Source organism: Echinococcus granulosus (assembly GCF_000524195.1).
Source record: "Echinococcus granulosus chromosome Unknown EG_S00006, whole genome shotgun sequence".
Classification (NCBI taxonomy): domain Eukaryota; kingdom Metazoa; phylum Platyhelminthes; class Cestoda; order Cyclophyllidea; family Taeniidae; genus Echinococcus; species Echinococcus granulosus.
The window spans coordinates 1,472,523-1,484,536 of NW_020170386.1; the positions used below are offsets into that span (position 1 = coordinate 1,472,523).

Below are 12,014 nucleotides of genomic sequence, written 5' to 3' on the forward strand. Positions count from 1 at the left end.
CATATATATATATATATATATATATATATATATATATATACATATATTACCAGAAGGTGATATTCGGCCCCACTTCAAAATGTGCGTCAACAGCGCAAATACTACTTGCGTTTGCAGTTTTCACTGTGAAATATTGGTGTTACGTGAACTTGTGTGCCACAAATAAGCTTAGTGCAAATAAACCGATGTAAACTTGTTTTGATTATGAGGGTATGCTACTCATATTTCCAAGGTATCAATTATAGGAAACGGACGCACGAATTTCCGCAGGCATGCATCGTCGATAATATCCACCGGCCTACAGCCACGCGTTGAACGACGAAGGGTGATTTGCATTTACAACTAGTAAACTGTATCTGAAACAAATAAATGTGATGCTCGCTATTTGCAGCGTCTGGAATGACTGACAATGAGCCAGGTATATCCGTGTTACCTCTAACCGAAAAATTGAACGTATTCTGTTTTTACTGCTGAATGAAAAGGTAAACGAATGAGTCAAAGTTAAACAACTGCAACGCGCAGCATGCTTAATAATGGGCACGTTTTTAAGGTAGAATTGTATTCCATGATAGCCTGATGCAGCTCGTTGTGGTTAAGTACGACATGAGGGAATCATCGCCTAGTTTCGAATTGGCTTCGCCTTTGTGTGTTAATGCATGTGCTTATTGTTGATAAGTGAGAAGTGAGAACCTGATTACCAATAGGACAACAGCCGCAAAGATGGACTTTAAACGGACCGATACCTAGCTAGACTATAAGTCGCCACAGTACCGGCATTCCGACCTGTTAGAAACGAAATGACAGTAAGTAACCACAGTCACTTAGTCGAGCATCTTAATTATGTACTGAAGTGGCTTTTGGGCCTGCATTTGTAGAGCTTCCTCTATTTTCTCTGCCCTACACTGCTTTAAATGCTTTACTTTTTCTAAGCTACACAACCTTTCAAAGTTGATTATTACGAGTCTTTTCGAGGTAAACAACAATTTGTAACATGAATTCACGACAATATTGTATAGGCCTAGTGAAATCAAGCTCCTGTGAAAAGAGACATTCCAATAAATGAAAAAATTCTCATCCTGCAAGCATGTGAACGTCTCAAAGTGGCAATTGGCATTTGAAATACACTATTTCGGAGCGGATAATATTAATTTCAACTGGAAATGTTACACGACTCGAAGGGCAGACGCCACTAATCAAGCATGGGTGAAGAGTGTGTCGTTATTCTCGTCATTAAAATCGAGGTGTGGACGTAGTTGTCGCTTGACTCGAAGTGCATTAATGTTGGTTTGGTGGTATTATTTTCTCTGGTACGCCAAATTGGCTACTTTAACTGAACCCTTAAAGCTGTCGCTGAAAATTCCAAAACACCATATTACGTAAACTGGAAATGCGAACTTGGCGGATTTAATTCAGGTTGAAATCACGTAAAATTCCACGAAATACATAAGAAGATTTCCTTTTTCGAAGTGGTTCGAGCGTTTCCGATTCTCGATAGGGCAGTTGGATGATGTCCGTTTATCCCGTCGTCCAAAAATTCCAGTGAAATGCTTCAATTTCCTTCCGACTTATATGTCCATCAAGTGTAGCTATTCTCAATAACACACGGGAGCACAAATGAATAAACTTTCATATAGTATAATGAAAAAGAGATATAGGCAATCCAGAATATGACAACTGTCGATTAAATGCGTCTTGTTTTATTATGCATCAATCAGCGACGGTTTTCAATTTCATAAATCCTAGTCTCAGCCGCAAGTAATAGGAAAAAGAGCAATCAAAGCAGCGTACTTGAGAACACAACAACTGTTCTGACTACATAAAATCTGCTCCTGAATGTCATCATTTGTACCCCAATATCCATATTTCGGTCCGGCATCATGGATGAGTTTTCAAATCGCCACTAACTGCAAGGATTGCGTCACACTATCGCATGAGTTGTATGCGTTTTAACAGGAAAAAGCGCATAACATACTGTAGTTTGTTAATGACGTAGCAAACTTCTATTCCCTATATGTACTTCTAGTTGCCACCTTACCCCGATTGAGTGTTAGCGTGCTTACCTTCGTGCTGGTTTGTTCCCACGTGCCATTTTGTTGTGAATTCCTTCTAAGTGAATATGTGGCCCATAAAAATGTCATTTACTGCTTGGCACTTTCTGGCTGCTTTAACTTTTTCAATGATAGGAAAAAAGTGGAGTTAAGAACCTTCGAGAAAACCATTACTTTGAAGCAACCTAGACTGGCATAAGCTTGCTACCTAATAGCATTACATAGGGGTTAGAGCATGGACAGTGTTGGTGAGAGCGATGACACTCCACAAGATCTACTTTTATTCAATAATGTACATATTTAATAAAATGCTCGATTGTATTATTCTTCATTAACATATTTTCTAATGAGGTATACGAGATGATTCTGCCACCTAAATAACTAAATCACGATTGATAATGTACTTATGCTTTATTCTTCAATTGACTAGTAACTTGGCAGCTTCACCGACACCTTGCATGTACGTGACACGCCCATAAACGAAAGCGATGGTGAGGTGATCGTCAACTGCTAAACCACAGGCAATTAATTTTCTGATAAAGTCAGGTTTTTCTGTAATGCCTAATTTAAGTACCAAGTTAGCCATTGTACTACAGTAGCCGATCTTCAATAGACACGGTTTCAACCTGAAATCTAATTCAAGCACTAAGAATGAACAAGAAATGATTTGCCTTTTCTGAATTCGCTGCGTAGTGGCTTGCCGCCCCTAAGGAGGAAGGCATATAAATACCGAAGATGCGGCCACAACGTGGAAGAGGCAGGAAAGACCTAGACTTTATCGATTTATTTGCGCACGAATTTGCCATGGCCACCGCCGGAGTTATTTAAACGCCAATGACAGGCGAGCTGAACCAACGGGCACTGCACGCGATCGTGGTCAGACACTCGCTGGGTGCGGGGCCGCCGCACGCACCGCGCACGCACACACGCACTCATGCACAGCAACGCTCGCACCTCAGTACGTGCCAAGGCTAGCGCGAGTGTGCACCCTGGCTCTCTTTTTCTCTTTCTTCTGTGCCTACACAAACGCACACACTTGCATACGTATTCATACACACGCTGACACTCTCCTGGTCTAGTTGGCATCTTTTCTCTGCCGAAACGGGCGCATGTTCTAAAACCCACTCTGCACACAACGTCGTATCACTTGTGTTGACCTTATATGGCTATATATCGCTCTGAAATGTCGGTCCCTATACGCGTTGACACAAGTGGAACTCGTCAGCCCACTGCTGTGCCCATAGTCGCTGGAAAAGGCTACAGCACCCTAGGCGGAAAATCTGCCTCCTCGTCGTCGTGGATCAATAAATCGCACGATGATGATCTCTTTAGTCGCTTCGATGACTCCCTCGTGAGTGCACGACGCTCTGACAGCGAGCGTTGGTTCGAGGACATGCGCCGGCGTTTCGATGAACGGCGTCGGCAGTGGGATGCCGAGATGCGTGAGATGCGCTCATCGTTTTTCAACACACCTGCCTTTCCACTCAGCAGACCCGAGATCCTAACCTCGGCCTCCAGCCATCACCACTCTCCACCTTCAACCGCCGAGGATTGTCCTGTTGTCACCAGCTACGAGCGTGGGGTGGACGGAAATCTGCACTTTCTAGCGCAATTCGATGTTCAACCCTTCCACCAGGATGATGTCCATGTCACGGTGCGTGACAGTCAGATAGTCGTGACAGCAGTTAGAGAGCAGCGCATCGGTACCAGCTCCACCTCGAAACAGGTGACCAGAACTGTGGATCTGCCCAGAGGAGCCCAAGAATCCCTCATAACAGCCTCAATCAGCGCTGATAATGTTTTGCTCGTTGACGTGCCAGTTGGATCAACCACTCAAAGCCTTTCATTCAATACCACCCCAGGCAGCAGTGGAACAAGTGGACTGACGACGCCTTCGACTCTATCTGGCACTGGACGCAGCAGTCACCTTTCATCAAGAGCGTCACCAGCTCCATCATTTTTGAGTACTCAGACAAGACCCAGGTTTCATGTCGAAATTCCAGTGGGAAGTGATTACAAGCCAGAGGAGATTCAAATACGAACTCTGAACAATCGCGCTTACGTAAGCGCGCGGCATGAGGAAAGACGGTCCAATCGGAGTACCTTTCGTGAGTTCTCAAAGGAATACGACATTCCAGATCATATTGACCCCAAGTCCATCCGTGCTCGGCTGGAGTATGGGGTCTTGCATTTGGAGGGTTCTGCATTGTCATGAGTACAGGAATATACGAAGATGAATCGAATATAAGCAATCCCTCGTCCGTTTTCGTGAGTATTTAGCATTGTCAAGTATACAATTTGTACAAAGCACCTCTTTAACCACATTTGACTTGCAGTAAAACGGTGACTCATGCTTCAACTTCTTTATTCCATATGTGGCTTTAATTCACACATCACAAGATGAACTGCAAGTTGTTATGATACACGTACAAAAAAGAAAGTGTACCGACACCACAACTGTATCCTGAATGTTCTTCATTTGAATCATTATAATTGTCGACATTGTAGTTGGGGGATAAGTGGGTGGCGCCCTAACCCATCCATAGTGAAACATAGTATTTGGGAATCTCCAATGGATCAAACCAAACTGGGCCATTAGCTCTTTTTTGATTTCAGAGAATATCCTATTTTGCTTACTGTCACACCTTGTATTAGTCAAAATTAGTATCACTTGGATTTACTCATTTTTAATGATGCCCATGGAAGAGGAGAATCTTTGCCGAAAATCTTGGTTTTTTTGGTCCTAGAGGCATTTTTAAGGAGGCAAATACTCAAATAACAAATAAATTACAATCATGCAAAATGAACCGACAAATTGTCACTTGTATTGAGCGTAGAACAAAATAACTAAAGAGGTCGGATTTCTGGAATCATTGCCTTATATCTCTTTCTAAGCTACAGTTATGAAGGATATTACGAAAATGAGGAATTAAAATAGTAAGGACTCCCAGTTAGAAATAAGGCTTATGAAAGTACTTGGTGGTATGCTTTTAGTGGATCATTAGGCTTCATAATAGGGTCGTGCCATACCCAAATACAAAGTGTTCCAGTTACCCGCGCACGTTATTCGTTCCACACCCTGGCGCGTTTGATACGAGGACTGATGTATTGACACCACAGAGTCCAGTCCATGGGCCGATGCGTTTAGGATTTTTAAAATACATTGGGGAGGTGAACGAGTGTGGTTATGTGGTGGTTTGTTCTTCACCTACATGATTGACTCGTGAAGTGGTAAAGCATTTATTCTGGAACTATGTAATTTGATAAGTGGGGGATCCTTCAGTGTACAAAGAAATCATAAATTACACCAGAACTCTACCAAACGTAGTGTAGATCTTAATAAAAGCAAATGGTTGTGGAGGGTGTTATTCTGACGGTAAAAGACGAGCCAACAGACTCGTTTAGTATCCCTGTAACACCACATCGCACACCTGCTTTGGAGTGCTGCTGCAAATGCATAATCAAATCGTCGAATTGCCATGGCAATGTCACGGAAATGGTAATCATAAACCAATAGAAATGCATTAGGTACTGATCAGAGGGTATGTACTATTGCAATCACGTCCGCATTACACCATTCAACCTCAATGGACGCAAAAAAGGCGCTAACTGCGCGTTTAAAATTTTTTGCCCATCTTCATGATGGGCTGTTTCAGCAATATGAACTATGGCAATTTGTGGATCGTGCAGCTGTCCCAGACAAAAACAGGGGATGTTTTCACCCCTTTAAGCGGTTCTAATGCGCGTCGTCACCATTGTTAGACCGTACCTCCAAGGCCTGGGAGACTGCGATTAGCCTACATTCAGGAAATTTTGCAGCGCTCGCCTCCAACCTTTGGATCAGTGCGGAACTTTAAGTCGAGGCTAAATTACTTCAAAAATAGCAGTGAGTAATTCACAAAACCTGGGTAGATATTTTGGCACCGACATAACACTTTTTAGACTTTTGCATCAAAGTCACCGAAACCAACTTCTGCTTAAGTAGTAGCTAATCGTAAAACAGAAGTGAACATCATCTATTCATAGCATTACATTTACATCTTTCATTTAACAAGAACAGTAAATCAGAGGAAACCTCCCATTTATTGCACCAAGAAAAATTTCAGCATTCATATTTTCAACAATTGCCATCGGAGACCAGAAATGTCATACAATTCCGAACGGACTGCGCATATTGGTAAATTCGTAAAATATTCATCTAGGGCAGGAAAAAGAAGGCGATTCCGTCACTTTCCCCTTGACATTTGCGGGCACCAGGCAAACACTTGCAGCATCGCCCCAAAAGATGACTTCAGAAGCAGTATTGACATAAACAGTTTCATTCCACTATAAAATAATTTCTTTGTGGTAGATAAAGATTTAGGCAAGAAATATTCTTGAACTCGGCTAAATTTGAAAATTAAATCAGATACTTCTTAAAAGCGACTAAGGTGAAGGCCACGCTTCCCGCCCGAAGTAATCACGTAGGCAGCTGAAGAAAAGTTGGGTGATGAAAGTAGATATAAACTTTGTGCATGTTCTTATTTGTTACCAAAACTGAGAGTAGATTTATCCAGTCCTAAAACATATGAGTCAAACAACCCAAATTACTCTAGGAGAAGTGCAATAAAACCTCACTTCAATGGGCAAGAAAGTAGGTTGAAAGCATACATGTTTCCCTTAAATGAACGTTGAATGAGATGAAGTACTTAAATAAGGGCGATCAGCAGAGTAGGGCTGCTGCACTACATCCTTTATTGACGAAATGTGCAGACTAAATATAGCTCACTTTAATAGTTCTGAGCCAGTTTGTTGTATGCTAAAGAGATAATGCTGCCTTGAATGGACCGAAGCAAAACTTCCGCTGAACGAAAGCAAGGTTACACTTGGCATTCACCTTTTATATGGCCAGTTTTCTATTTATCTAGCACTCGTAAGATACGAGTTCCCGTACCCCCTCATTTTTCCCAGCAGAACCTCTGAATGCCTATATCAACACGCATCCTGATTTCAAACACGGCTGCCAAACTGTAATAGGGAAATCCCCAGAGCCTTCACCTCTTTCAACATGACCGCGCTGCACCCTACACTGTTCAACGATAGCATTACTTGATCGCCCCGATGGTCTAGAGCGTCCCTGGCGAGATTAACAAATGGGCAAACACACAGTGCAAAAGAACCCGCCAGTACCCGTCGACAGACTCGTAGCTAGCACACAGACACCACCTGGGGAGTGCACACAACTCCTCCAGAGAAGCTCTAGGACTGATGGTGACTCCACTGTGAGTTTCACAGCACGCTTCAGTGAAGACGTGATTGACCCAGATATTATTTTGAATGCTTATTTCAGTAAATGAAAGGCTCTTGCAAATGTGTAAAGATCTTCCAAAGGAGACCTAAATGCGTAACTCAGGCTTAAAAAAAACGACTAGCCCGGTCAAATTCTGCGTTTAGAGATAAAGAACCACTAGAATCAAGAGTAAACACGAAAAGTTAGCAAAAGATTTTATTTTTTCTCGGCGCCTCTCAGAGTGGCCTCAGAGCCCTTTGAAGAAGAATCCGATACTCTTGGGTAGGTGGCTTCCGCATGCTTGATAAGAGCATCAACCTCACTTTGAGGGCAGATTTTTATATGGGTTTTATCTTCCACTCGTTGCAAAAGACCGATCTCAACCTATACAAAAGCAAAAAACAAGTTACTTATTTTTAAAAAGTAAAAATTCATCCTGTGCACAAGACGCAAAGTCACGAGGACTGATGATATCAAAAAAAAAGAGCAATAACCCGCAACTATGGGACGGAAATAAAGTTTGGTTATTGTCAAACATGTGGGACACCTTGTTCAGGTCCTCTTTCAGAAAACTTTATCATAACAACATACAGCAACCTCAAGGGAGGCTTACGAAACCGATTGTCAAACGGAAATTTTTATGAAAACACTCAATAAGACATCTAGCTACTGAGGTATGGTTGGGCTAATTCAAACAATAGAAAAGCCACTGAGTCCGAGCAAACACAAACAGTTATTGAGAAAAGGCAAGCGACAATATAGGTTTATAAACGGAAGGGACTAAAAACAACAGTAACTTAGTTTACAGTGTATCACAGAACAAGTTAGACACTAAGCAGTCAGATGCAAAAACAACAGAATGGAAATTTATTAAATCAAGAAGGCCGTTTTAATTTAAAAACTTAATTCACAGCAAAGACCACAATTAAAACCAATTGCAAGAAAACAAACAACCGCTTCAAGTGCAACATTTGCGGTGGGAAAGCAAGAGTCGATATCAGTCCTCACCTTATCTGATGTCAATTTCGACATCGTCATAATCTTATAAAGCACCTTTACGCAAAGTTTAACCGCCTCTTCCGCTGTGCATTCAGGACTGTAGTCCGACTCGAGGATAGACGAGGCGGCTGACGAATTGGAGCCTATGCATGTAGCCTTCCAGCCCAGAAAATTGCCTGACGGGTCATTTTGATAAAGTTGATAACCATAGTGTTTGTCCCAGCCGACAAAAAGCATTGAAACGCCAAAAGGCCGACGACCACCATACATCGTGTAGCCATGCTGGATATCACAGATATGGCTCACCAACTGTTCCACTGGTATTGGTTCCTGGTAGGCTAGAAGATATCTAGATAAGCAGAAAAGGCCTCAGCGTACTACAGATAATGAAGCGGTAGTAGGCAGTACCTCAAGTAAACTGATATTCACGCCACAACGAATTAGCCAAAAACAAAAGCAAAATTAGAAAACTAAACAGCATAAGCTTTTATTAGTGAAACGTAAAGCAAACTAACGCATTCACACCTTTGAGCGATAAGACGCATCTCCTTTATCAGTACAGTAGCATCAGCTGTGATTCCTGCAACTGCGCAAGCAATATCATCAGTAATTCTAAATATCTTTTCTGAAAAAGTAGACTCGTCCAAGAGTTTATTAATAAAACGCTTTTCACCAGCGAGGACTATGCCATCCCTCGCAACAATCCCAAGACATGTAGGTGCGTGACCAACAGCTTCAATTGCGTATTCTACTTGATATAAACGACCTAAAAATAAATATGCATCAGTAGCTACCCTACCCTCTGGTGAGAAAATTGTTGTTCGAGTATCATAACGACGAGCCTTAAATCACAAAATACTGGAAGTAAGAGGAGCCTACCATTTTTCAGCAAACTATTTAAAGCTGCACCAGAAGTACCATCGACTCGAACAATCATAAGCCATAGAATGTGAAGCGCAATTTTTACTAAAAAATCAGCGGTTTCAAATATTTTGAAAAACTTGTTTTAATAGAACTATCTAAGCTGTAAGTGTACAGACCTTTTTTAGGAAAGAATTAATACAATTTTATTTCTAAACAAATCAAGTTCAAATTTGTGCGTGAAGGTGGAAAGATGCTGTTGATTTTTTAACACATTTAGGTTGGAAAAATTAACCGGTAAATTAATTTGTTTTAGAAACTAGAGATCCTCTTGCGGGCAATCGTCAAATAAACGCGTTGCTGCAATTGTTGAGCTTAGGACAATTTATTTTTGGCATTTATAACAGTCCATTATCTGATATCAGACCATTCGCAATGGGATTTGCAGTTTTTTCTTCTTCTCTCGCTTTTATACCCTTAGAACGAGTACACTGGTTTGATACGGACATGCCTCAGTGAGTAGCGTTTTTTAAAGAGGTACATTTATCGTCGATTACGCATATTCGCCGCGTATGTCCTCTTCGAGGCAGGCTGCGCCCAATCCAAAACAAGGCTTACACTGTCCTACTCTTGTGTCGGGATCTTTTCTTGAATATGTGTCGAATACGGTCTTCTACCTAGGTGTTTCCTTCTCAGGAGATCGCTTTGAACACAATCAAAATATTTAAAGTGGTTCCACTTTTAACCTACGGAAGTTGAGCACAGAGCAATGTAGCACTGGTCTTGGGGCAAAATTCTTGATTAAACATACATCTCACCTGATATTATATGAATTTATGCAAAACCGGCATCATTACAGTCATTGCAAATGCATCCTCTTATTTCCTTTGCCACCTATTACTTCCAAGCTTAGCAAAATGCTTTAGTACTGTGAAATAATGTAATGCTTTGGTCGTTTGCTTAACTGTGCATTTTGATTACGCTGGCACTTATTGCTCCACTATGGTATTTTCGCTTGCCAATGGCCTCAGCATTTCTTTACACCTGGAAGACTCGCCGTGCAACAGTACTATCTCGAATGAGGTAGGTGGAACCATATATTGAATTATGGATCCACAAATAGAAGGTTTCGTGGAGTCAGTGGAAAAGATTTATCATTACGGAAGAATCACGAAATTCAAAGGAAAGGAATAAAGGTATATGTCTTCTAAAATACGCGTTGTCTCCGTCAGCATTTCATGTGTTTTAGTTCGAACAGCATCCACAGTGCCTCCTGGTCAGCCAAGCAAAAAAATAAACGGAGTCCTATTTTACTAAGACGACTAAATACCACCGAATTCCTTTACAAACAATGGCGACGTCGCCGCCATCTTAACCCCTGTGGTCAAAGCCCATATCGGAGCAGAGCTACCAAATAGACAAACGGTACTCACTTAAAACCAGCTGCCCACCACAAATAATAACTTGTTAATAAGTAGTTGGAATATTCAACTGGGGTTCGGAACATTGATTCCAGCCATTCTTAGTCACTCAGAAGCTTCATCATGCAAAAGGAACACTAATTTATGGTAGCAGAAGTAAAAGGACAGAAAGGGAGGAGATTGGACTAGGGCAACAGTAATAAGAAGGAACATATATCACAAAGATGGCTTAAGTCAGTATTTTTCACATTGCAGATTCATGAAATGGTCCCATCTTTACCCAACTTTCCATGAAGGTTGAAGTTAGAACTGGGGTTTTCTTCGCATCAAAAATACCTATAAAAGCAATAAAGAACTTTCCATGACTTCGACATAACCTTAATCACAGAGTAAATCCCAGATGTCTTCAGGAAGACAAGGGTGCTGACAGCAGACCCCGTAAAGTAATCAATTTACGGATGTTGGATTGGGATGAACTGAATCAGGAAAGGTAGACAAGAAGCCAAATTAGTGCATTTACCGTCAGTAGATAGGATTATAGTAGTGCCTGCAACCAAAGAGATAACGTCCTCCCACAACGGTTTGTGTGTAGAAGCGAGGCTGAGATTAGTGTTGCTGCGTACCTGAAATGATGAGATGCCACGGAAGGCTCACGTAGGTGACACCAGCTCTGATAGGCGTGGAAGTGATTCTTCGCCGTTCCTTAAACCACTGCCAGGCTTGGCCGAACGTCGCCTGTTTCTCGACTGATGCATCCATCTCATTCTCCGTTGATGGAACAGTCGTCAGTGGTTGATCGTCGAATTCTTTTAAAAGAAGAGGAAGAAACGATGGCAAAGAAAACTGCGAACAAAAGATCTTGATTGAAGCGTAAGACCCGTAGAAAATTTGTAGGCATGCAATTTAAATCCCATAAAAGAAGTACTTGTAAAAATTTCACAAGGTGCCAATTAACTGGTTTAGTTCTAACACATTATGCGGAAAGTTAAAGAAATGGAAATGTAAGGCTAACCTTACAGAAAAAGGGGAATTTTTAGGTCTCAAGTTGCAGTAAAGAGCCCATCCAAATTCCAGGTGGAAAGATTTAGGTTTCACATTTGCATAAGCTCGATTTGCTCACGCCTTAGATATCCTTTCGCCTATTACGGTAACTGTCAGGAATATTTTTGGTGTGAACTGCTTTTTCAGGAAAAAGCGATGCGAAATCATCTGACATTATGGGCCAGAAATAGCGAAGTAATCACACCCAACAAACGAACGTGCCTACAAGATATGCCTTTACAAAATGTATGTCCAACAAAAGGACTACTACCACTTTGTAATTATGTATCAGATAAAATAGCTTTATTGAAAACGAACAATATTTTCATATAAAACTACCACGATATCAACAGTTTTGGCATAATTTTAACGACC

General features: G+C 41.4%; 2 protein-coding genes across 2 annotated transcripts; one reads left to right on the plus strand and one right to left on the minus strand. All coding sequences in view use genetic code 11, as the record gives it.

Annotated features, from left to right (window-relative positions):
- Window positions 1-3,231: 3,231 nt before the first annotated feature.
- On the plus strand, window positions 3,232-4,263 carry EGR_01664 (Major egg antigen; the record flags this gene model as incomplete). The annotated part of the gene is made up of 1 exon (XM_024490913.1): window positions 3,232-4,263. One exon carries the CDS (start codon window positions 3,232-3,234, stop codon window positions 4,261-4,263), a length of 1,032 nt encoding a protein of 343 aa, XP_024354778.1.
- Window positions 4,264-7,533: 3,270 nt separating this feature from the next.
- Window positions 7,534-8,586, minus strand: EGR_01665 (Proteasome subunit alpha type-4; the record flags this gene model as incomplete). Its single annotated transcript, XM_024490914.1, has 2 exons — window positions 7,534-7,701; window positions 8,326-8,586. 2 exons carry the CDS (start codon window positions 8,584-8,586, stop codon window positions 7,534-7,536), a joined length of 429 nt encoding a protein of 142 aa, XP_024354779.1.
- Between the last annotated feature and the right edge of the window lie 3,428 nt (window positions 8,587-12,014).